At 43.4% G+C, this 23,212-nt stretch overlaps 1 protein-coding gene across 1 annotated transcript in view; it reads right to left on the reverse strand.

Moving 5' to 3' along the window:
* tweek (transmembrane protein KIAA1109 homolog tweek) overlaps positions 1-23,212 on the reverse strand; it is an 839,779-nt gene that overhangs the window by 643,015 nt on the left and 173,552 nt on the right. The window contains 2 exon segments of the mRNA XM_080283669.1: positions 74-207; positions 8,933-9,127. Coding sequence (XP_080139795.1) covers positions 74-207; positions 8,933-9,127 — 329 coding nt within the window.

Below are 23,212 nucleotides of genomic sequence, written 5' to 3' on the forward strand. Positions count from 1 at the left end.
TTTCATCATGTGAGAACTGACTACAAAAAGGACATCATCCAGAGTCAGGGGGTTAAGTGATCTGGGTACCTACTTGAGAGAAACATTCTCCAAGCCGGCCTCAAACATGATGAAGCCCATACGGTCATCCTCCATGACAGATGTGCCATTTGAACTGCCATTGTCACCCTCCTCTCCTCTGCTACCACGTTTGAAGCTGAACAGAACCTGCACCAACACAACACAACGATTAAAATTATAATCATCACCATCATATCATCATCATCATCATCATCCCAAACTTGTTTCTTCCCACAAAGGCATGAGAAATACTGAACAAACTTTGATACAAACCAAAAAGCCTGAAGAAAGAAAGACAATGACAGAGGGAGAACTAATCTCTAATACACCTAATGAAGTGGGCAACACATTCCTTTACTCAACTATTAAGCCCCCCGGACTCTTCACTCCACTTCACAGGCATTGGAGGCAACACAATATGATTCACATTACTAAAGACAAAATAACAATGAGGCATATTTCAATACATCAGCTCTCCTACTCATGGAATTTTGAGTTATGGTCCTTTGGAGACTCAACTTTTTTTTTTTAATAAACATTTATTTATTTATTTTTTTTAATATCTGCCAGATGCATTAATCCCATAAGGGGTGGCAACAAACAAATCACCTCCATGTCACCCTGTCCCCCGCTATTTCACTGCCCTGCACCCAGCTCACGCCCCCCTCTCTCATATACCTCTCCACTCCATCCCTTTATCTCATCCCTGGCCTCCCCTTCCCTCCCCCCCCCCACCTCACTCACACACATTCTCCTCATCAGTCTCTCTTTCTCCATCCTCTCCACATGGCCAAACCACCTCCATACATTTCTCCTAATGGTTCCTATCACATCCAAATCCACATCACAACACTCCTTGACATCCTCATTTGTCAGCTTGTCTCTTCATGTGACTCCACAGGCTCCTCTCAAATAACTTATTTCCACTGCTCTCACGCTTGACTTCTGTCCTTCCAACAATGTCCAAGCTTCACTTCAATATGTTAGAGTTGGTATCACAATACTGTCATGCAGTAACTTTCTCACTTCTATGCTCACTTCCCCGTTTCTTATCACTGCTTTCAAGGGATCAGCAATTCCCTGTTGTACACTTTCAAGCACTTAACCCTCTAAACTTCCATCCTTACTCATCACACTACCGATGTACTTAAATGCACTCACGTTTTTCATTTCCTCCTCATCCAACCTCACTGTATATTCACAACTTCATTTCTCTTGAAGACCATAACTTTACTCTTCCCTATATACTTTCTACTACTACTGTACTAATATTTCAGATACTAATATTTCAGTGACTTTCGTCCTGTGGTCCCAAATGTTTCACGCATGTTGTGCACCGATAATTTTGTGACCCAGTGTACCTTGAGATTGTTGAGCCATGTGAAAAGAACAGACAATGAGACTGACTTGGAAAGTATTTTTGTGGGGTAGAGAGGAAGAGGGGGATGGGGAGAAAGAAAATGAGACTGACTAGTAAAGTATATTAGTGGGGGTAGAGGAAGAAGGAATGGGAGAATGAGGATGAGGTGGGGGGAAGGGAAGAACAAGGATGAGGTAGACGGCAGGGGAGAATGAGGATGAGGTAGAAGGAAGGGGGTAATGCAGATGAGGTAGAGGGAAGAGGAGAATGAGGATGAGGTGGGGGGAAGGGGGTAATGAGGATGAGGTAGAGGAAAGAGGAGAATGAGGATGAGGTAGAGGGAAGAGGAGAATGACGATGGGGTAGAGGGAAGGAGGGAACAAGGATAAGGTACAGGGGGTCCCGAAGATACGAGCAGTTAGGTTCCATTTGGCATAGTCATATAATGAATTCTCGTACGACGAAACACGTAACTAATGGTAAAATATTGGTTGGGTTCAAGGACCCCATCAAAGATAAGTATTCAAGCTAAAATATACGATACCAAATGCAACAAATATATCTATATACTGAACTGTAAGAATGCAATCTGAAAGAGCAAATAGTATGCAAATAACATGACTGCACATTAATTAATCATATAAAACATGCATAACACTCATCTATAGGTGGTAATGCTGTGTTGAAGGTGGGAAGACTGGCCTGGCAGTCGCCAGTGAGCAGCACTGCCAGATTTCCAAACCCATATTACCGTACCTGGCACGTTAAACTTATCACTATTTGATCAAAATTATCGCACTCATAAACAAAGGCATTTCCTCACATAAATCAGTAATTACTGTGGAATAACTATATTCATATGTGGAGTGATTAATTAACATTACTGAATTTGTTTAACTATTAAGTACTGTACCTACCAGGTTATAATACTGGTTATCATAAGAGTTACTAATTCCTGTTGTACTAGTCTTACACTAGACTTGTTAATTTTGCAATCCCCAATATATTTTTCAGATTATGAAATTATGAAAGTTATCGCCGACACATGCAAGCATGTTGGAGCCTTTAAAAACGAACGAAAACGATCGCATTATCACATGCATGCTATCACATATCGCAAAGTGTGCCAAAATATCGCATTTTGCGATAATTATCGCACATCTGGCAATGCTGCAGCTGAGCAGTCCTATTCAGTCTGGGGCGAGGTGGGAGGATTCTAACTCAGTCATCCCAGCAAACAGAGGTTGAGAGAAAACGGCAGTGACTGCATTTGCTGGGATGACTGAGTTAGAATCCTCCCACCTCACCCCAGACTGAATGTCACACCATTGGATTTTCAAGATCGTATAAAGAAAACAGTCCCTAATTTACCCTGTTCGTATCATCGGTTTCTTGTATATCGAGTGGTCGTATAACGGAACCTACCTGTAGAGGGAAGGAGAGAACGAGGATGATATAATGGGAAGGGGAGATGAGGCACAGGGAAGGGGAGAGTGAGGATGAGGTAGAGAGAAGGGAAGAACAAGGATTAGGTAGAGGGAAGGGGGGAACGAGGATGGGGTAGAGGGAAAGAGAAAACAAAGACGAGGTAGAGGGAAGGGGGGCACAAGGATGACGTTGAGGGAAGGGGGGAACAAGGATGAGGTAAAGGGAAGGGAAGAATGAGGATGAGGTACAGGGAAGAGAAGAACGAGGATGAGGCAGAGGAAATGAGTGGAGAGGTATATGAGAAGTGGTGTGAGTTGAAGAAAGGGCAGTCTGATGGTGGAAGACATGGTGACAAAGAGGCAATTTGTTAGTAGTTGTCCTTCCTGGATTATGACATCTGGATAGTGGTTGGAATGCTCCAGTTGGAGAGAGTCTTCTACAGATTCAGTCACCATGAGGCTGACTGATGTTTTTTTATTATGTACCAGTAATGTCACTGATGGAGAAGAATGGTCATCTACCCTTACTTGTACTGAACTAGGGTGACCCTGTCTTGGGCCTCAACACCTCAAAAAGGGTAAAATGGGATTTGCTGTTTTTACTTCATTATCAGTTGCATTTTTGCCTTCTTTCTGCTAGAAAGTGCACTGTAACAAACATAAACAATACATATTAATGGCAAATACATTAAAGAGTAAATGACCAGCCTACTCCCCTTGATGGCAACACATGATTAAACTACAGGAGCACTCTGAGATTTACTGCTGTTATTCCTCTCTCCTACAAGATGAATAGTTTTATGGTCTCACATTGTCAAACACTTAATTCTATGGTTTTAGTCTGCCCTGTTAAAATGCTCACGGAGGACATACCTTTGCCAATGTCAATGAAATTCATAATTTATTCCTACATTCAGATCCAGATCCACCTCAATCTCTAATAAACTGTTTCTTGACTCAATGTCCTCCTATTCACAAGATTTCACTGCAATCCAATGAGAAGTTATTGAGACCTCTTGTACACAAACAAACACAGGTGAACACATAACTTTCATCCAACTGCACTGGTGGAGGTATAAATCACCACTCACCTCTGAATATTCAAACCTACGCAAGGCTGTCACTCTAAATAGGGCATTCTAACCACCAAACCACAAGAGTGTGATATTTTGAAATACTTATCAAGAACACTGCCTGTAGATACAGTAATTAATATGAAATTGTACAGCTCTAGACAATCTATTCACCATCATCATCATCTAATCCAGTGTTGCCCCATTAGGAGTGTACGAGCCCAGGGCAAGGCAAGTTGGACCTGGCATTTAAGAAGAAAGTGACCAGCCTCACCAATTCTTGAGCGGCATTATGTGAGCCATAAACCCCATCCACTCCTTGGATATAAATCTGCCCAGGCTCAATCCAACTGGAGTGCATGAATTATCCACTAAACCATCAGGTGCCATAATTTGGTAATTTGGTTACCACCCAGTGTAGTACATGGTTTCCTGGTGTGCAGGAAACCATTTGGCTTGTCATTAAGTGCAGAGTCACCCACAGGCAGAAGGAAGAGGAGAGCATGAAAGAAAGACTGAAGAGGAAGGATGGAAAGAAGAAAGGAGGAGAGGAAAGGGCAGTCACCAGAGAGCAGCACTCCATCAAGTGACTGGATGGTGAGTGCCCCCACCTACCACTCAGAAAACCCACATTAGCAGATGGACAGTTTATTCTCCAAATAGTTCTGGCAACCACTGTTGCTTTCGTCAATGAAGGGCAACAGTGGTTGCTAAAACTGTCTGGTAAATACAGCACTGTAAATATTCTGTCAGCTAATGAGAGTTTTCTTCAATTTTTTAGTGACTATGACTGTGTGATTTTATCAGCAATATTATTCCACTTTTTAGACTGACAAATATGAAAATCTTACATAATATTCAGAAGAGTTTGAGACAGCATCACTAGGTTCTGATAGCCATTGTTCACTGTCTTGTTATTTATTATAAAAAGGTGAAACAGTATTTATATCTACAACTGTAATGATAACAGCCAATCCATAACCCCTTCAATCTGCATGATGCTACCAGTGTTTGTGATAAGTGGGTGCATAAGAGATGAAGAGGTATTAGAGGTAGACTGTGAGATAATGCTGATTTCATGCATGCGATGTGTCGGGGAGTGCACATGGAGATTGTCAGGTGTGAAAGGACTGAACATGCTGGTGAGTCTCTCGAGTGTAGAAGAGTTTAGTTACTAGGGTGACGTGTGTTGGAGGTGACGTGTGTTGTGGCTAGTGTGAGGAGTGGTTAGAAGAAGTTCAGAGAGCTGTTTCCTCTCCTGACATTGAGAGGGCTCTTCCTCCACACTATGGGATCTTTGTTTGTAGCAAGTGTTAGAAGTGTAATGCTGTATGGTAGTGCGACCAGGGCAGGAAAGGGAGAGGATATTTGCAGGCTCAAATGTTAAAAAATGACAATGATCAGGTGGATGTCCAGTGTGTCCTTGAATGTGAGGCGTGGGAGAGGCTAGGTTTATAATGGAAGAGTTGGTGTGAGAGATTGGACTGGAGTGTATTAGTGTTGTGATGAGGAGAGGCAGACTGAAATGGTTTGGGCATGTGGAGAGGATGGGGATGACAACTGGGTGCAGAAAATGAGATGTGTTAATGATGGGGGTAGGGCTGTGAGAGGCAGATCGAAAAAGACCTTGGACAAGGTCATAAAATGTGACCTCAGGGATAAAGGACTGAATAGAGAGGCTGCCAGAGACTGAACAGCATGGACAGCCACCATTAAGTGACCAAGACTGATGCATGCAAGCATGTTGGAGCCTTTATAAACCAAACAAAATGAAACAAACTGGAATGGTGCCACATATCAAAAGGATATATTAACCCTCTAAAGCCCAAGGGTGCCGCATGAGGGATTTTGCATGGAAGGTACGATGCTTAGTTCACCCTTTGCCTACCAGCTCACAGTGGCAAAGGTCAGAAGCCAAAACTTACAGGATCTGGAACCCCCTCAACTGGGTTTTGAAAATGACCCAAACTGTCAATCCTGGATGACAATGGATCCTAAAGAGTTAGGCTATTTTCAACTCCTTTAATTTGTAAAGTTTATCCTAAGCTGAATAAAAATCACTACAACATAGCAAAAATAAATCGAAATAAATGTACCCAGGCCGAAGGGGATAGTATGGTATCTCTTTCAGAGCAAAGAAAGGGCCAAGACTAAGCTATCAAAGAGCAGATCATTTAACCTCTAAGAGACCATTCTGTGTCCCTGGCAGTGTATATGTGATAGAAACACTTCCAGTTGCTCCTTAGATCTGAACTGTGCTGAGTTTATGCAAATGTCTAATCTGACCTAAGGTCCCTAAAACCACGCCACTGCAACTGTATACTAGGGGACAAAGTTTACCTAATACTGTAGAGTATTTAACTTTCTCTAATCCCTCTAAAGTACTGGGAAAAGTACCCTGAGATGGCCTGATCATGTGCTGCAAAGAATGAAAAGTAGGAGATTGGCCTGAAATGCTTGTGAGAGAGGTAGAGGGGGTGACAGATGAGGGGGATACTGAGAATGAGAATGGGGAATGGGATGAAGAAGTTTGTGAACAAAGACTGTGCGAGATGGAGGGAGGGCAGCCCAACTGCGGAGGACTTGGTGAAAAGATGAGTCACTTGTGGCCACATCCTCTAAGATTAAATCATTTGGCTACAGACAGATGCAAGATAAATCCCAATTTCCTCTGCATGCTAGTATTGCCATGAGAAGAGAGACTCGGTACATTTCTCTGTCCACAGACAATTCTCTTCAATGTGATGCATCAGAGAGGAAAGTTCCAGACATGTTTTATGTGAAAGTGATTAATACACCAGTGGAACATCATAACAACTGTCCCTAACTGTACACACCGGCAATCCTCATTATCAGTAAGGATTGAGTTTTAACCTGCAAACTGTGACTTAAAAGAGGACATAGCTCTGACTATGACAAACCTCAATGGAGAACAATTAAAACTGGATCTCCTGTATTTTTCCCACATCACCACAGCTATAGTATATCATACACTGAGCTGAAAAATTACTTACTCTTGTGTCAGCATGACCTCCGCTATATCCATCCATCCATCTTCTAATACATATCATAACTATAAAACTGTTATCTTGTCAAAGATATACAGGTATACATTGTCTTTTTATTCATAAAATCTGGATGCTGTATCACATAAATTTTGCACATATTGCCCTAAAAACTGATACATATGTACTACATCACATTGTTTATGAGCCAGTATAACCAAAAATCGCCATCATTATCCACACCCCTTTTTCCCACCCCTGGATGGGATGAGATAAGGTTCAGACAGCCCTGACAGATGGAAAGACTAACCAAAGTCTGCCTGACTGAATGGGTCACACTCTTTTCCCTTCACCATTTAAGCCCTCTGAATACTGACTCCACCTCACAAACATACATATCCACACTTACGTGTCTCATAAAATCTATTACTCAATCTGATGACTATCAATTCACTGGGAAAGAAGAGGGCTGCCAAACCCTGGCCATGCACTTCCAAATTCAAAATAAACTAGTTCAATCTGCTGACAGTTCTGTAGCCTCATCACACTTCACTTTTGCACGTAACCATTCACCACCAAGTGCAGGGACCTGTTGCCTCTCCTGACAATGAGAGAGTTCTCTCTAAGTGCTAAGAGATCTTTGCATGCAGCATGTGTTAGGAGTGTAATACTGGATGGAAGTGAGACCTGGGCAGTAAAGGAAGAGGATATTCGCAGGCTCAAACATACAGATATGGCAATGTTTAGGTGGATGTGCAGTGTGTCCTTGCATGCAAGGCCTGGAGGGGCTGGGTTTATGATGGAAGAGTTGGGAGGTAGGATGGGACTGGAGTGTATTGGTACTGTGATGAGAAGAGGTAGATTGAGGTGGTTTGGACTTGTGGAGAGGATGGGGGATGAAAATTGGGTGCAGAAAATGAGAAGCGTTAATACTGGGGTTGGGGTTGCGAGGAGCAGACTGAAAAAGATGTGGGAAGAGGTCATCAAGTGTGACCTCAGGGTTAAGGGACTGAACGAGGAGGCTGCCATTGCTCAAGCAGCATGGAGAGCTGCCATTAGGTAACCAAGGCCTACACATGCAAGCATATTGGAGGCTTTAAAAAAAAAAAAAAAAAAAAAAAAAAAAAAAAAATTCTATACACACAGGTGGTACTGCAGTGAGGGGAAAAATGGTAAATCAACTTCACAGACAGCAGTGAAACTATAAAAGTCACTCTTTCTTTTTATCATTGAGGACTTCATAGCAAAAATGGATGTGGGCTACATAAAATGAGCACTGCCTGTATCTCAATCTGTACACAAAGCCACAACAGCATACATGGTCACTAAGAGGTCAGAGAAGCTGTCTGTACTCTGAAATGGTCAGAGTTTCACTCCCGGCTGGGGCCAAGAACAGCTTCAGGAACTGGATATTGTTAATACAGACTTTATTGACTGCCACAAGACCCACTGACATATCACAGAACCAGCCATGCTAATACATATACAGTATTGTGCACCAGTCCTGAATGACAGGCCTTGGATGTATTCAAAGTGGATGGTGGGTATTAGTGCCGAAGTAGTGATGTGGGAAGGTATACAACACGGAGAATTGCTGGGCTAAAAGGAATGGTTCATTTACTGTATACCCAAAGTGGAAATATTTCGTTTTGTTTCATTTACACAGGCTTCAACATGCCTGCATGTGTCGGATTTGGTCACCTAATGGCATAGCTCCATGCTGCTTGATCTCTGGTACCCTCCTTATTCAGTCCCATATCCCAATGATCACACTCTATGACCTTGTCCCAGGTATTTTTTGGTCTGCCTTTTGCAACCCTATCCCCAACGTTCACACATCTCAATTTCCGCACCCAACTGTCATCCCCCATCCATTCCATGTGCCAAAATCATCTCAATCTACCCCTCCTCATCACAACACAGATACAGATATATACACTGATATACTGATGCATAAATATATAGTACACATTTCAGATCTGAACATAAGGCCATAGTCAAGGTAACCTTAGAGCGATGGTTGGGTATGGCTGTGACACTGGCATCCTTGAGGAGCGCGCTCTCATTCTTGAGGCGACGCAGTTGGACATGGACACGGCTCACCTCCACTGATGCCATATTCTCCTCTTGCTGTCTCTCAGATGTCTCAATGTACACTGGCTCTGCAAGCAGGTCCACTGCCTGCCGGGTCTTGGACTTGCTCTGAGGGGGAAAGAATAAAACCATTATACAGGCTGTAGTAGTAGTACTGTAATTGTTCCCTTGGCAGTCTGGCCAAACAGCCCCGAGTCCCTTAGGAAGGCCATGGCCGAGACCGGGCTTTCCCACAGAGCTCTCAAAGAGTGTATGTTGTGTTGTTGGCGTAGGTGATTGCGTGTATTGCAGTCTTCCATAATGTGCTTAATAGTATGGGGTGCTGTGTTGCATCCTGGACAGCCATCAGCAATGGAGTCATTCAGCCTCTTCTGGTAGCTTAAGGGGGCTGGATGGTACCCACATCTCAGCCTGGCCAGGTGGACCCTGTCCTCAAAAAGGGGACAGGATTCAGAAGGGTGGATGTCAGGAGGTCGTGCATGCAGCTGTGTGTTGTCTTTAAGTGACTGAATGGAGCGGCAAGTGAACTGAGTGTGGATATGCTTCTGGAAGCGGCCTGAGGTGGGCGAGGGGGGAGAGATGACAGTAGTAGTAGTAGTTGTTCCCTAGGCTGCCAGAGATGACAGTATTTGTGTATGGTATCGTGTGCTGGGTGTTGTTTTGGTGTTCCTTGGTGTGGCTGGATGTGCTGCCATGTAATGTATTGGATGTTGTGGGTTTGTGGAGGCTGCAGCAAGAAACTGGGTGCCTCTCATGTCTAGGTGATCCTTGACTTTGAGGACTTTAGTTTCTTGATGCAGGTGGTCTGTGGGTGTAGTAGCTGTGCAGCCTGTGATTATTTTTAGGCCTTGTTCTGTATGGTCTGTAGAGTATTGTAGTGTGTTTTGGTGAGGTTAGGAGCCCCGGCAGGGATTGCATAATTCATCACTGAAGGTATGTATTGTTTGTATACTGTGGTGGTGGTTTCTTTGTTGTGTCTGAATGTTGTATGGGCAAGTGACCTCAAGGCACTGAGTCTTGGTGTTATTTTATTTTTAATGTTTGTGATGTGTCATTTAAATCACACTGATGTATTGTATGTTTCACCAACGATTTTGTGTGTGTGTGTGTGTGTGTGTGTGTGTGTGTGTGTGTGTGTGTGTGTGTGTGTGTGGTAGGGGAGTGTTGTTTATGGTGAGGTGTGGGATGTGACTGTGTTCTGCTGTCCAGTTTGTGAGAAGGGTCACTGTAGATTTGGCTGGGGCTATTTTGAGCCTGTTTGTGGTGAACCATTCGTGTAGTGTGTTGAGGTAAGGTTGGAGGATGTGTGCAGCTGTGTTTGCTTTTTGGTGCGTACATGTAAGTGTTATATCATCTGTAATACTAACGCCCCGTGACACGACACGTGTAAACGAAAGAAAGACATCCCTACACATTAATAAACTTGGTATTGAAAAATTAGTAGTTATTTAGAGGCTTTCTTTTAATTTTCAGACACTCCTTGAGATGTTTTGCAACAGAATATGGCTTACACCATTCTCTCTGGTGAACAATATAGCATTCCATAATGCATCGCTCAGCATCTGGTGAGAAGGCAGTGGCTAGGGACAACGGAAGATGTGATCGCCACACCCAAATTTATGCAATTATCGATTGATCAAACATGGCTCATTAGGTTGCTTATTCTTTCAATTAAAGGAAAAACTTAAGATTAATACAGCTGCTCCACTACACGTGATGGTCCACGGATGAGTTGAAACAGCCTAACTATTAAGCTGAACCGTGTCATGGCTTAATCAGTTGACACAGACTGTGTGCTGTGTCTCCCTCAAAGGGGGATGGTCGCGATATCATACATCTGGCAGTATTAATGCACCCAGCTGCTACTGTAACCACCTCAGGGGATGTCTCAGTAGTTCTGAGCTGGCGGTTTCTTCAAAATGCTCGAGAGTGAGGTGTCCTTTACCCTGTTCATTCTCTTGCTCGTTGTTCTCCTCTACAGAAGACATGGAGAATCCCATGCACTTTACAAAAGAGCAGCGGGCAAGCATTGTGTCCCTCTACAAGTCAGGGCAGTCAGTGAAGGATATCTCAATGATTGTTGGATTTGCCGAACGAACTGTTCAAAAGTGGATTAAGCGATTTAAGAATGGTGGCGCCGAGGAAGTACCAGAACATGGATACCGGTCTGGGTGACCAAGGAAGACGACTAAACGGAATGCAAAAGTTATCTGGCGGCAAGTGGAGGCTAACTCACGCATTTCAGCAAGGGAAATAAAAAAAAATAACCCACTACAGCTGGCTGATGTCTCCAAGAGGACAATGCAACACATCCTGCATGACAGACTGGGTTATCGCAGCTGCCGCCCCCACCGCGAGCCTTGTCTAACTTATCAGCAAGTAAAAAATAGGATAGCTTTTTGCCGAAAATATTCTGAGTGGGAAGAAACCAAATGGCGGCGAGTCCTGTGGAGTGATGAAACAATTTTTTCTGTGGCTGGGAACAGAGGTGGGAATGTGTATCGTTGCACTGGCGGTGACCCACTCGACACTCGCTACACCATGAAGACAGAAAAATTCCCTGACAGTGTTATGGTCTGGGATGCATTTGGGTATCATGGTCAGGGAAATTTAGTTGTGCTCCCAAAAAATGAGAACCTCAATAAAAACACCTACCTGGAACTCTTGTGTGACCACCTGCCAGACTGTTTTAAGGCTTGCCAGACTGACATTTTTATGCAGGATGGTGCACCGTGCCACACAGCCCATGATGTGAAACAGTGGTTGTGAGGTTGTCAGGTTGAGTACATTGAAGATTGGCCAGGAAATTCCCCAGATTTGAACCCAATTAAAAATTGATGGGCAATCATTAAAAGGGAGTTAAGAAAACATGACACTCTCCATCCTGCAACTGATTGAAGCAGTGGAACAGGTGTGGAGGAATATTAAAGGAACAGTAAAGGAACCTAGTAGATTCTGTCCCAAAATGTCTCAAAAAGTGCCTGAAGATGAAAGGAAGACCTCTGAAGTACTGATTATTTGTAGGTACCCATTTTACTAATATTAAGATATTGTTAAGTACAGTATTGTTTACAGTTGTTGCATCGGTGGTGAACGAACTTCTGGCGAGGACTATATATATATATATATATATATATATATATATATATATATATATATATATGCATGTGGTAGGTGGGGGGGCTAACCATCCACTCACTCGATGTACTGCTGCTCTCGGGTGTCTGCCCTTTCCTCTCCTCCATCCTTCTTTCCTTCCATCCTCTTCTGTCTTTCTCTCCTTCATTCATTCCTTATCCTCTTGCCTGCAAGTGACTTTACACTCCCTCTTCTGTATTTCTTTCCTTCATTATTTCCTCTTTCTTCTGCCTGTGGGTGACTCTACATTAATTGACAAGCCAAATGGTTTCCTGTACACCAGGAAACCATTAACTATGCTGATTGGTAAGCATATAACCAAATTTTGGCGTCTGGTGGTTTAGTGGGTAATTACGGAGCTCCAATCGGATTGAGCCAGTGAAGGTTGATATCCAAGGGGTGGTTGGGATTTACTGCTCACTGCCACTCAGGGATGAGTGAGTCTGGTCACTCTCATCTTAAATGCCAGGACCAACTTGCCTAGCCCAGGGCACCTATGCTCCTAATGGGGCAACATAGGATAGGATGATGAATGAATGAAATATATATAAATACAGTATAAATATATACAGGAGATATATAAATATATATATATATACCCTGGGGAAGAGGGGATAGAATACTTCCCCAGTATTCCCTGCTTGTCGTAAGAGGCGACTAAAAGGGACACTTTTATCTACATTCTTTTTGCTCTCTTTCTTTCCCTTGTACTTTGTCTGTCCAAACCCTGTGCATTTTACTTTCATTTAGTTAATTTCCTCTCTCCACTGTCTGGTTCCTGCGAGTCACTGGCATTGGCTCCAGGGTAAAATATTTTACTGCCTCAGAAATCTTGATGAACTCTGGTGACGAAGCAATGGCCCTCAGTTCCGTGCAGCCCTTAAGTGGGCAGGGGGTGCTAAGAATCCCACGGTGTAAAAATAAGTTCATAAATCCAAAAAGAACCTTAAGAATAGGAAACTGGAATGTTCGAACTCTCAATCAGGCTAGTAAAATGGAAGAACTTATTTCAGTGTTCAAGGAATACAAGATGGATATTTGTGCTCTGATAGAAACGAGGTTGCTTGGAGTTGATGAAATGAATTTGGAAGATGGTATTACTATGTTGGTTTCTGGTAGGAGTGATGGAAATCATTACCAAGGAGTAGGCTTACTGCAAGGCACTATGTGAGTTTGAACCAATTAATGAGCGCTTGCTTTATGCTCGCTTAAAATCTGACCATGGTAATATCAGTATGGTTGTAGGGTACACTCCGACAAATGAGGCTGCTGATGAAATGAAGGATGACTTTTATGAGAAGCTGCAGGATGTAGTGAATAGAGTGGCAAGAAATGATGTGTTAGTTTGCAATGGTGATTTTAATGCGATTGTTGGCAGTAGTAGGGATGGCTTTGAAGATTGTATGGGTAAGGAGGGTGTTGGTATAAGAAACGAAAATGGGGTGCGATTTGCAAGCTTTTGTTTGGCAAATGACCTTATAATTGGTGGAACTATCTTTGAGCATAGAAAAATACATAAGACTACTTGGATTTCACCATGTGGTAAATATTGTAACCAGATTGACCACATTGCAATTAGCAGAAGGCATAGGAGTTATTTGCAAGATGTTTGCGTAAGGAGGGGGGCTTGTTGTGTCAAAGATTAAAATAAAACTTAAGAGAAACGTTAATGGTAATTGTACAGGAGGTAATAATTATGATTTTGATGAGCTGAGAAGTGATGAGAGCACGAGGGAAAAGTTTCGGTGCGAATGTAGAAACAAGTTTCTAGTCCTGCAGACTTTGATGGAATCTGAAGACAATGATATTAATCAAATGTGGAGAGAGGTAAAAGAGGTTTTGCATGAGAGTGCTAAGGTTACTATTAAGAAAAAGGGAAAAGCGAGAAGGAAAAAGTGGATGTCAGATGAAACATGGAATGTAATTCAGAAAAGGAAAGAGGCTAAGTTAAGAAGTGAAGAACAACATGTTGATGGCCAGGTAGTTGAAGTACTTAGAGCAAAGTATTGGAGTTTACATTCTGAAGTAAAAAGACTCGTTAGACGTGATAAAAGAAGACTATATGATGAAAAGGCGACAGAGACAGAAATTAAATTAAGTAAAAATGACGGTCAGAGCACAAGAGCAGCGTATCAGGCCATAAAGGAGTTAACTGGGACTGAAAAGAGAAGGAAGGAAATACCTGTACGAGATAGAAATGGTAATTTCATGACTAAAGATTTGGATATAAAAGGAAGATGGAAAGAGCACTTTGAATCTGTTCTAAATAGACCAATCCCAGCTGAAGAGGACATTTTGCCAGCTGAGAGAGATTTGCAGATAGAAACAGGGGATATAACTTTGGAAGAGGTAGCAATATCTATAAAGGAGTTAAAGAATTTTAAGGCTCCAGGTGAGGATGGAATATTCCCTGAAATGCTTAAGGTGGAAAATGACGACTTGATGAATGCACTTTTGAAACTTTTTAATGTGGCTTGGGATAATGGTGGAATTCCAGAAGAGTGGAAAAATGGAGTGATTATAAAAATACCAAAAAAGGGAGATTTAAGTGTGTGTGGCAACTGGAAGGGGATAACTTTGACACCTGTAGTTGCAAAAGTCTTTTCCAAAATCTTGTTGAACAGAATAGAGCCAGTAATTGATAAAGTTTTAAGAGAAGAACAAGCGGGATTTAGAAAGGGTCGAGGTTGTAATGATCAGATTTTTATTGTAAGGCATCTAATGCAACAAGTTAATGAGATGAAAATGCCACTTAACATGTGTTTTGTGGATTTTGAAAAGGCGTTTGATAGTGTTTCACGTGGAGCTATGTTGAAAATTATGAGATTCTATGGTATACCAGAAAAGTTTGTAAATATTATTAGAAGCCTGCATGAAGGTACTTTTTGTAAGGTAATGGTGGGTGGTTCTTTGAGTGATCCATTTCAAGGTAGGTCAGGAGTGATTCAAGGAGGAGTTCTTTCGCCATTGTTGTTTGTTTTGGTTATGGATTATGTTATGAAACAGGTTGTAAGGAGAACAGGTGCAGGAATTAACTGGAAAGAAAATAAGAAGCTGATGGATTTGGATTATGCTGATGATATTGTACTGATTTGCGGAAGTATTTACGAGATGCAGAGGGTGCTCGATTGTCTGGTGGAGGAAGGAGAAAAAGTGGGATTGGTAATAAATTGTGGAAAGACTGAAATTATTAATATGAACATGGAGAACCAAATCGATTGTGTAATTGGGAATAATGTGGTGAAGAATGTAGAAAACTTTAAATATCTGGGAACGATTGTATCATCTAATGGATCGTTAAACAATGAAATTGAGGAGAAGATTAGACAGGCTTGGCGAGCTGTTGGAATGTTGAAATCTGTTTGGAATAATAATATGCTTTCGGTACATACTAAAGTGAAAATTTACAAGTCCATGGTTAGACCCATTTTAATTTACGGGCATGAGTCATGGTACAGTACAATTGCAACAGATCAGAAAGTATTAGGATTTGAGAATAAAATACTGAGAAGGATTCTTGGGGTAAAGTGGCAAGACAGAGTTACAAATGAAAGAGTAAGGGATATTACGAGAGTGGAACCAGTTAATGAATATGTGAGACTGTCTCGCTGGAAGTGGCTGGGGCACATATACAGAAAAGAAGGTTGTTTAATACAGGATGTGCCAGAGTGGATTGCTAGAGGAAGAAGAGGTAGAGGTAGGCCGAGGGAAACCTGGTTGAGGACAATGAAAAAAGAAGCAGGAGAGGAGTGTTGGTGGGACCTGAAGGAGATGGCAAGAGACAAATATTGGTGGAGAGAGTTCATTGAGACCCTATGCATCCCGTGGGGTGCCACAGGATATGATTGATTGATTGATATACAGTATTTTTTTTTTTTATGTGAGGAAGAAGGAACCAAAGGCAATGAGCCCGCAAAACTGTTCCTTCCAAGAGAAAAACAAAATACAGGAGAGAGCCAAATTCAAGATCCATTCATTTCAAGATGCCTAGACACACTGCGTTTGAAAGACTGGAGATCATAGGAAGCAGGGAATACACACAGAGGGAGACAGTTCCAGAGTTGACCTGTTGCATAACTGAAGGACTGGGAGTAACGGTTAACGCTTGCATTAGAGAGTTGGACAGAAAAGGGGTGAGAGTTTGCTGCTAGACGGGTGCTACGCGCCCATCGTAGAAGTGGAGGAATGCAAGCAGACAGTTCAGAGGAGCAGTGACCATTGAAGTAGTGATAGAAAAGAGATAAAGATGCAACACTGCGGCGAAGAAACAGAGGTTGAAGGGAGTCAGTAAGAGGAGGAGAGTTAATGAGACGAAAAGCCTTTGACTCCACCCTATTGAGAAAAGCTGTATGTGGGGAGCCTCCCCACACATGAGAGTTGTACTCCACACAGGGGCGGATAAAACCCCTGTATAGAGTCAACAACTGTGCAGGGGTAAAGAAGGAACGGAGTCGGCTTGCCACACCCAATCGCTTGGAAGCAGATTTTAAAAGAGATGTAATATGATCTTTCCAAGACAAGTCCCGAGCAAATGAAACCCCAAGCATGTTGAACGATGATGCAGGATTAAGTTGAGTATTATTAAACATAAGTGGCTATACCTGTGGAAGATTTTGTCGGGTTGATAGGTGCAAAAGCTGAGTCTCTGATGCATTAAAAACAACCAGATTATTTTTACCCAAGTCAGAGATACAAGCCAAGTCAGACATTAGGTGTGCCATAGCCTCATTCCTTGCCTGTTGAAGTAACTGCTGAGATAGACGTTGTGGGAATCGAATGGACAGGTGAAGGGTGGAGTCATCAGCGTATGAGTGGATAGGGTTAGATGTACAGCTTAGAAGGTCATTGATGAATAAAAGGAAGAGAGTTGGTGATAGGACAGAGCCCTGAGGAACACCACTGTTAATAGATCTAGGAGAAGAATGATAGCCATCTACAACAGCGGCTATAGAATGACCAGAAAGGAAGCTAGCGATGAAGGCACAAATAGAAGGACAGGAACCGTAAGAGGGCAGTTTGGAAATTAAAGATTTATGCCAGACTCGATCGAAAGCCTTTGAGATGTCAAGTGCAATGGCAAAGCTTTCGCCAAAGTCCCGAAAGGAGGATGACCAGGAGTCTGAAAGGTAGGTGAGAAGATCGCCTGTGGAGCGTCCCTGACGGAACCCATACTGACGATCAGAAAGACGGTTGTGATAGGAAAGATGCTTTAAAATTTTTCCATTGAGAATTGACTCGAAAACTTTTGAAATACAGGACGTTAAAGCAATTGGACGATAGTTAGAGGGTTGGGAATGGTCACCCTTTTTTGCGACTGGCTGAATGAGAGCAAACTTCCAGCAAGAAGGAAAGGTACAAGTTGACAGACAAAGGCGAAAGAGTTTGCCTTGGCAGGGTGTAAGCACAGAAGCACAGTTCTTGAGAACAATAGGAGGGACCCCATCAGGCCCATATGCCTTATTAGTACTGAGGCCAGTGATGGCAGAAAATACATCAACTGAAGAAATTTTAACGTCAGCCATGAGGAAGTCAGAGGGGGGAAGTGATGAAGGAACAGCACCGGAATCGAGGAGGGAAGGATGATGAGGTAAAGTTGTTAGAAAGGTTTTTGGCAAGGTGCCAGAAGGAGCAGGAAGAGTTTGAGTTAGAGAGTTGAGAGCATTTTGTACAGATGAAATTATTTTTAGCTGAGCGAAGAACAGACTTAGAATGATTCCGGGAAGAAATATATAAAAGATGTATATATATATATATATATACAGTCAACCCTTGGCTATCACGGGTTTTGCTATCGCGTTTCATGGCTATCACGGACAGGTGAAATGCAACACGATTACCTTTATCGCGACCTCAAATACTGCTATCGCGGACGATGGTCAGCCAGAAACATTCAAATCGCGCGGGCTCCGCCCATGCGTATACTCGCGCCGTGATTGGCGCGACGTCACAGGCTACCCGAGCGCTGATTGGCCCAAGACATGGTTACAGCTACCCATCCTTCCCGCCAAGGTTCAGAGAGAGTCAGCGTTACCAGTCGACAGCAGCTATAGCCGTGAAGACCTATTGTTCAACCACAATGGCCACCAATACCCCATCCAACCCTCCTACCATTGGTGCACGTAACGCAGCTAACCCAGGACGGCAAGTGAGGAAGAGGAAGAACCTGCCTTATGCTCAGGGTCCCTTCCAGACTCCTGATGAAGCTGATCAATTCCTAGACGAGATAGAACGTCGGAGGGGTGGCCAGTAATACTGCACCCCAGCCTCGGAACCCCTTCAACCCACCCAAGCCCCTCATCCTCTCCAAAAATGTTAAGTAAAATGGCTTATTACAGTTAATTCTGTTTTATTTATAACTTTTATGTACTGTACTGTTGTTAATTTGCAGCATTGGTTTGTAATCCCAGGTATTTTAGTGAAGGAGATGTGAAAATAGGGTAAGGTTGGGGTAAAGTTGGAGGTCGGGGAACCAATTAGAATTTTTCCCATTAGTTCTTAAGTATGGCTATCGCGATTTTGGCTATGGCGGGTCGCCAAGGGTACCAATTACTCGTGATAGCCAAGGGTTGACTGTATATATATATATATATATATATATATATATATATATATATATGTATACAGTAATCACTCTAATATCCGGATGCCCAATAACCGAACACCCCCACTAACCGAACCTTATCGTCCTGGGATCAAACATTCCCAAAATGGTCCGAAAATAAAAAAAAAATTAAAAAAAAATCAATTTTTTGCCGTCCGTAATTTGAACTTGCCGCGCGCGCCGCGTGAGAGCATTGTTTTGGTTTGTCATTCCTCCGACGTCCGATAGAGCGCCGCTGCATCCTCCCCACTTCCCGCCTGTCTCTCACCGCGACTGGACCTACGCTCTTCGCCATGGCTGCCCACGTGCTCGCTTTTGTGGTGGTGCCGTACTTGCTGCAAGGCCTCCTGCTGCTCTCTGCCCTCCTCTTAGTGTGTGTGATGATGGCCCCGCCTCCTGAGAAAAGGAAGAGAGTGGTGTTGACTCTGGAGAAGAAACGGGAGATATTGGAGAAAGTTGATGCGGGTTGGTCTTCTTCACGCATTCTCCGCGAGTTCAACCTGGCCCGGTCGACTTTGTTCGATATCAAGCGTTCCCGAGACAAGCTCATGCAGTACACGGCTGACTTCTCGTCGAGAAGCAAACGTAACGTGGAGAGGAAGGTTATGTTTACCCCCAAGTATGCAGAAATCGACCGCTCCACGTTGATTTGGTATTGACAGCAACGTGCAGCTGGTGTGATGGTACGTGGAACGGAGCTGAAGGCTGCTGCTGAGAAGTTTGCAAGGCTTCACGACGCCCTAGACTTCAAGGCATCCGAGGGTTGGCTCTTCGTGTTCAAGTTGCGACATGGCCTTACTAACCGTAAAGCACATGGCGAAGCATTGGACGCTAACGAGGATGGAGTGGATGAGTTTCGGCACAAGGTGAAAGGCTTGATCGACAGGGAGGGCCTCACTCTCGGTGAAGTCTATAACGCTGACGAAACTGGCCTATTCTATCGCTCGGTGCCAACGAACACTCTAGCCGATGAGACAGAGAAGCGTGTACCTGGCCGCAAGCTTTCTAAGGAACGGATATCTGCTTTGTGTTGTGCCAATGCTAACGGCATGCACCGGCTTAAGCCCGTTATTGTTGGCCGTGCAAAGCAGCCTCGGTGCCTTCGTGGGGTGATGGATGTCCTTCCTGTCGTATGGTACCATTCTTTGAAAGCATGGTTCACAGCTGTGATTTTCAAAGACTGGTTTCACCGTCACTTCGTCAAGGAGGTACCAGACGAAGACACTGGGAATTCCTCGCGACCAGGTAAAGGCTCTCCTTCTCCTCGACAATGCACCTGCCCACCCGTGCGACAAGGACTTGGTTGCTGAGAATGGCCGTATTAGGTGCATGTTTCTGCCACCTAATACGACTGCTCTCATTCAACCCATGGACCATGGAGTGATCGTGGCAACAAAGCGCCTGTACCGTCGGAAGTTCCTGGACGAGGTGATGGTTGTTCTCGAGGACGAGGACGAGCGCAGGGAAGGACGTGACACTCGAGGCAAGCGGACTTTGGAAAACCTTCGCCGCTACAACATCAAGTCTGCGCTGTACAACTGGGCTAGTGCATGGAAGGAAGTCCCTGTGAAAACTCTTGAAAATGGTTGGTCTCGTCTGCTTCTCGGAACAGATGTGGAGTACGATTTTCTAGGGTTTGACGTGGATGACTTCCATGCACGGCTACGTACGCACGACGACGATGTTGATGTGGACGATGTTCGTGAGTGGTTGGACGACGACGAGGGCGATCCTGGGTATCAGACATTGTCTGATATCGAGATCGCGTCTTCGGTTGCTGGTGTCAGTCCCGAACTTGAAGATTCCAACGACGAAGGCGATGATGATGCGGACTCCTCTCAGCAGGACACTACTCCAGCCATCCCCAAGCTGAGCGCACTCCGGGAACATCTAGAGCTCGTCCTAGACTACCTGGAACACCCGGACTGCGACAGGGAGATGGGGCCCTTGGGACTCGTGGAGGAAGTGCGTGCTTTCCGGCAGCGCATCATCAATCGCCAGAATCGTCGGTCCTTGCGTCAGTCAACGATTGACAGTTTTTTCAGGCCCGTGACCCCCGCTGTGCCAAGCCCTGGTTCCACTCCGTTGCCTCCCCAAGACAGGCCCTCATGCTCCGAGCCACAGCCCAGCACATCAGCTACAGTGGAGTCACCGCTCGATGTGAGTTTGCGGCTATCTTCAGAGTCTTCTGTAGTCGGTACGCCATCACCACGACCCACAGATGCACCCCTTGGTCGCCTGCCAGTGATATTCTCGGACTCTGACAGCGAATAAACAGCAAGAACTTCTCCACTAGACCACACGGGAATTTTGAGTGTTGTGCAGTGAAAAAAACGGTGTGTTGTGTTAAGGTTTTCGAAATGAGAGAAAAGACTCAGTAGAAAAGAAATTTAACGTAACTAACCTTCTTTGTTTTGGCTTTGGAAAATAAAAAAAAACTTGGGAAAAGTTAATGTGCAACACTAAAATTTAATGGAACATTATTTGGACTAAAGTGAACACTGTGAAGAGAACGGACTTCTGTGTGTTACTGACTAAGTTCAGTGCAAGACTTCAGGAAGAGTGTACTGCAAGTGCTTCAGGAAATCGTTCTTACTGTCAGAGTCCGAGAGGAGGCGGTTATTCATCGAGGTGGCAAGGGACTTGCTGTAAGTAGCCAGAATGTTTCATATTGTACTATTTTCCATATTATACTTACCAGAATGTTTCATATTGTACTTTTTTCCATACTATACTTACCAGAATGTGTCATACTGTACTTTTTTCCATACTATACTTACCTCATGCATGTGCAGTAGGAATGTGTTTTTCAGAGTTAGATTCGGTTAGAGTCCATAAGTACCAGAATGTTTATTAATGTATGAACATACTTCTAAACCCACATTTTATGTTTCTTTTGCATTTATTTCAGTCATTTATGTGCCTTATTGGTGTGATTTGGGTGTTAAATAGGTGCTATGCATGTCCAGAGGGAGTTGTATAGGTGTTTCTCTGAGTTAGGGTCCATAAGTACAAGTCCATAAGCTGGGGCCCAATATCCGGACGAAACCAATATCCGAACCTACCGATGGCTCTATTGATCCGGATATTGGAGGGGTTACTGTATATATATATATATATATATATATATATATATATATACAGTATATATAAATCATCACCATCATCATCCGGACCTCCTTTCTCACCTTAGGGCAGGATAAGGAGTAACAACATCCATACAGCCCAAATTTGCCCAATCCAAATGGGCCATGCTTCCATTCACTCACCATTCAAGCTCCAAGAATCCTGGTTCTATATGATACGCCAAAAACATTCACCACGCCAAAAACATTCACCATGTATTGTAGCTTCACATAAACATATCTAATAAAGTTAATGCAGACGCTGTCATGTTAAAAAGGGGTGCAAAATCCCTGATTATGCACTTCTCCTCACAATATTCATCCACCCAGCTTGATCTCTTGTCAGTCCTCTAGCCTCAACCACTTCCAAACCTCTCTTCCTCACACATTCATCCACCATATCCCTCCACCTTCTCCTTGGCCTACCTCACCTCCTCCCTGTTTCAAATTCACTCAGATATTCCTTTTTCACCACTCTATTGTTATCCATTCTCCCACATAACCATACTATCTCAGTACACTCTCTTCGATTCTGGTGTCCACAGACTTCTTCACTTCACATCTTTCACAAACCACATTATTTTGTATCCTTCCACTCTCTGTACTCTACCTACACTCCTCAGCAGTCCCATCTTCACTGCTCTCACTCTTGACTTTTCATTTTCATGCCACACCATTGTCTCACATTCACATTTTAATGTTGGTATTAAAACTCCTTCATGTAAGCCTTGCACGGCTGCAACAAGCAAGGCCTTCATTGCAGCAGCTACTTTATTTCCTTGTGTCACTCTACTTTCCACTTCTTTTGCACATTTTCCTCTCTTTTCTGTCACTGTACCCAGGTATTTGAACTCTCTCATCAATTCCAGTCTCTCTCCATTCACTGTAACCTCACACTGGGAGTCCAATTCTCTCTCAATAACCATCACTTTACTCTTTTCTACATTTACTCTCAAGGCACGACGCTCAGACATCAGCAAACCTCTGCACTAATCTACCAAGTTCTTGTCCAGTATTTGCAAGTAGTACTGCATCATCAGCATACAACAAATTTAAGATATTCCATCCATCATCAATCATTACCATCATCATCCCCCTCTCCATTACTGGCATTTTTACTTCTCTCGTCAACCCATCAATATATATATTGAACAACCATGGGGACATCACACAACCTTGTCACACACCCACACCGATCGTGAACCATTCACTTAGATGCCCATTTACCCATATACATGCCTCACTACCATCATAAAAACTTCTGACTGCACCTGAGAGCTTAGCATCTATACCGTACATGCACAAATCCTTCAACAATCCTTCTGTCTA

The sequence above is a fragment of the Coenobita brevimanus genome, chromosome 98 (genome assembly GCF_032717465.1).
Source record: "Coenobita brevimanus isolate Jiangsu-jjx chromosome 98, ASM3271746v2, whole genome shotgun sequence".
Classification (NCBI taxonomy): Eukaryota; Metazoa; Arthropoda; class Malacostraca; order Decapoda; family Coenobitidae; genus Coenobita; species Coenobita brevimanus.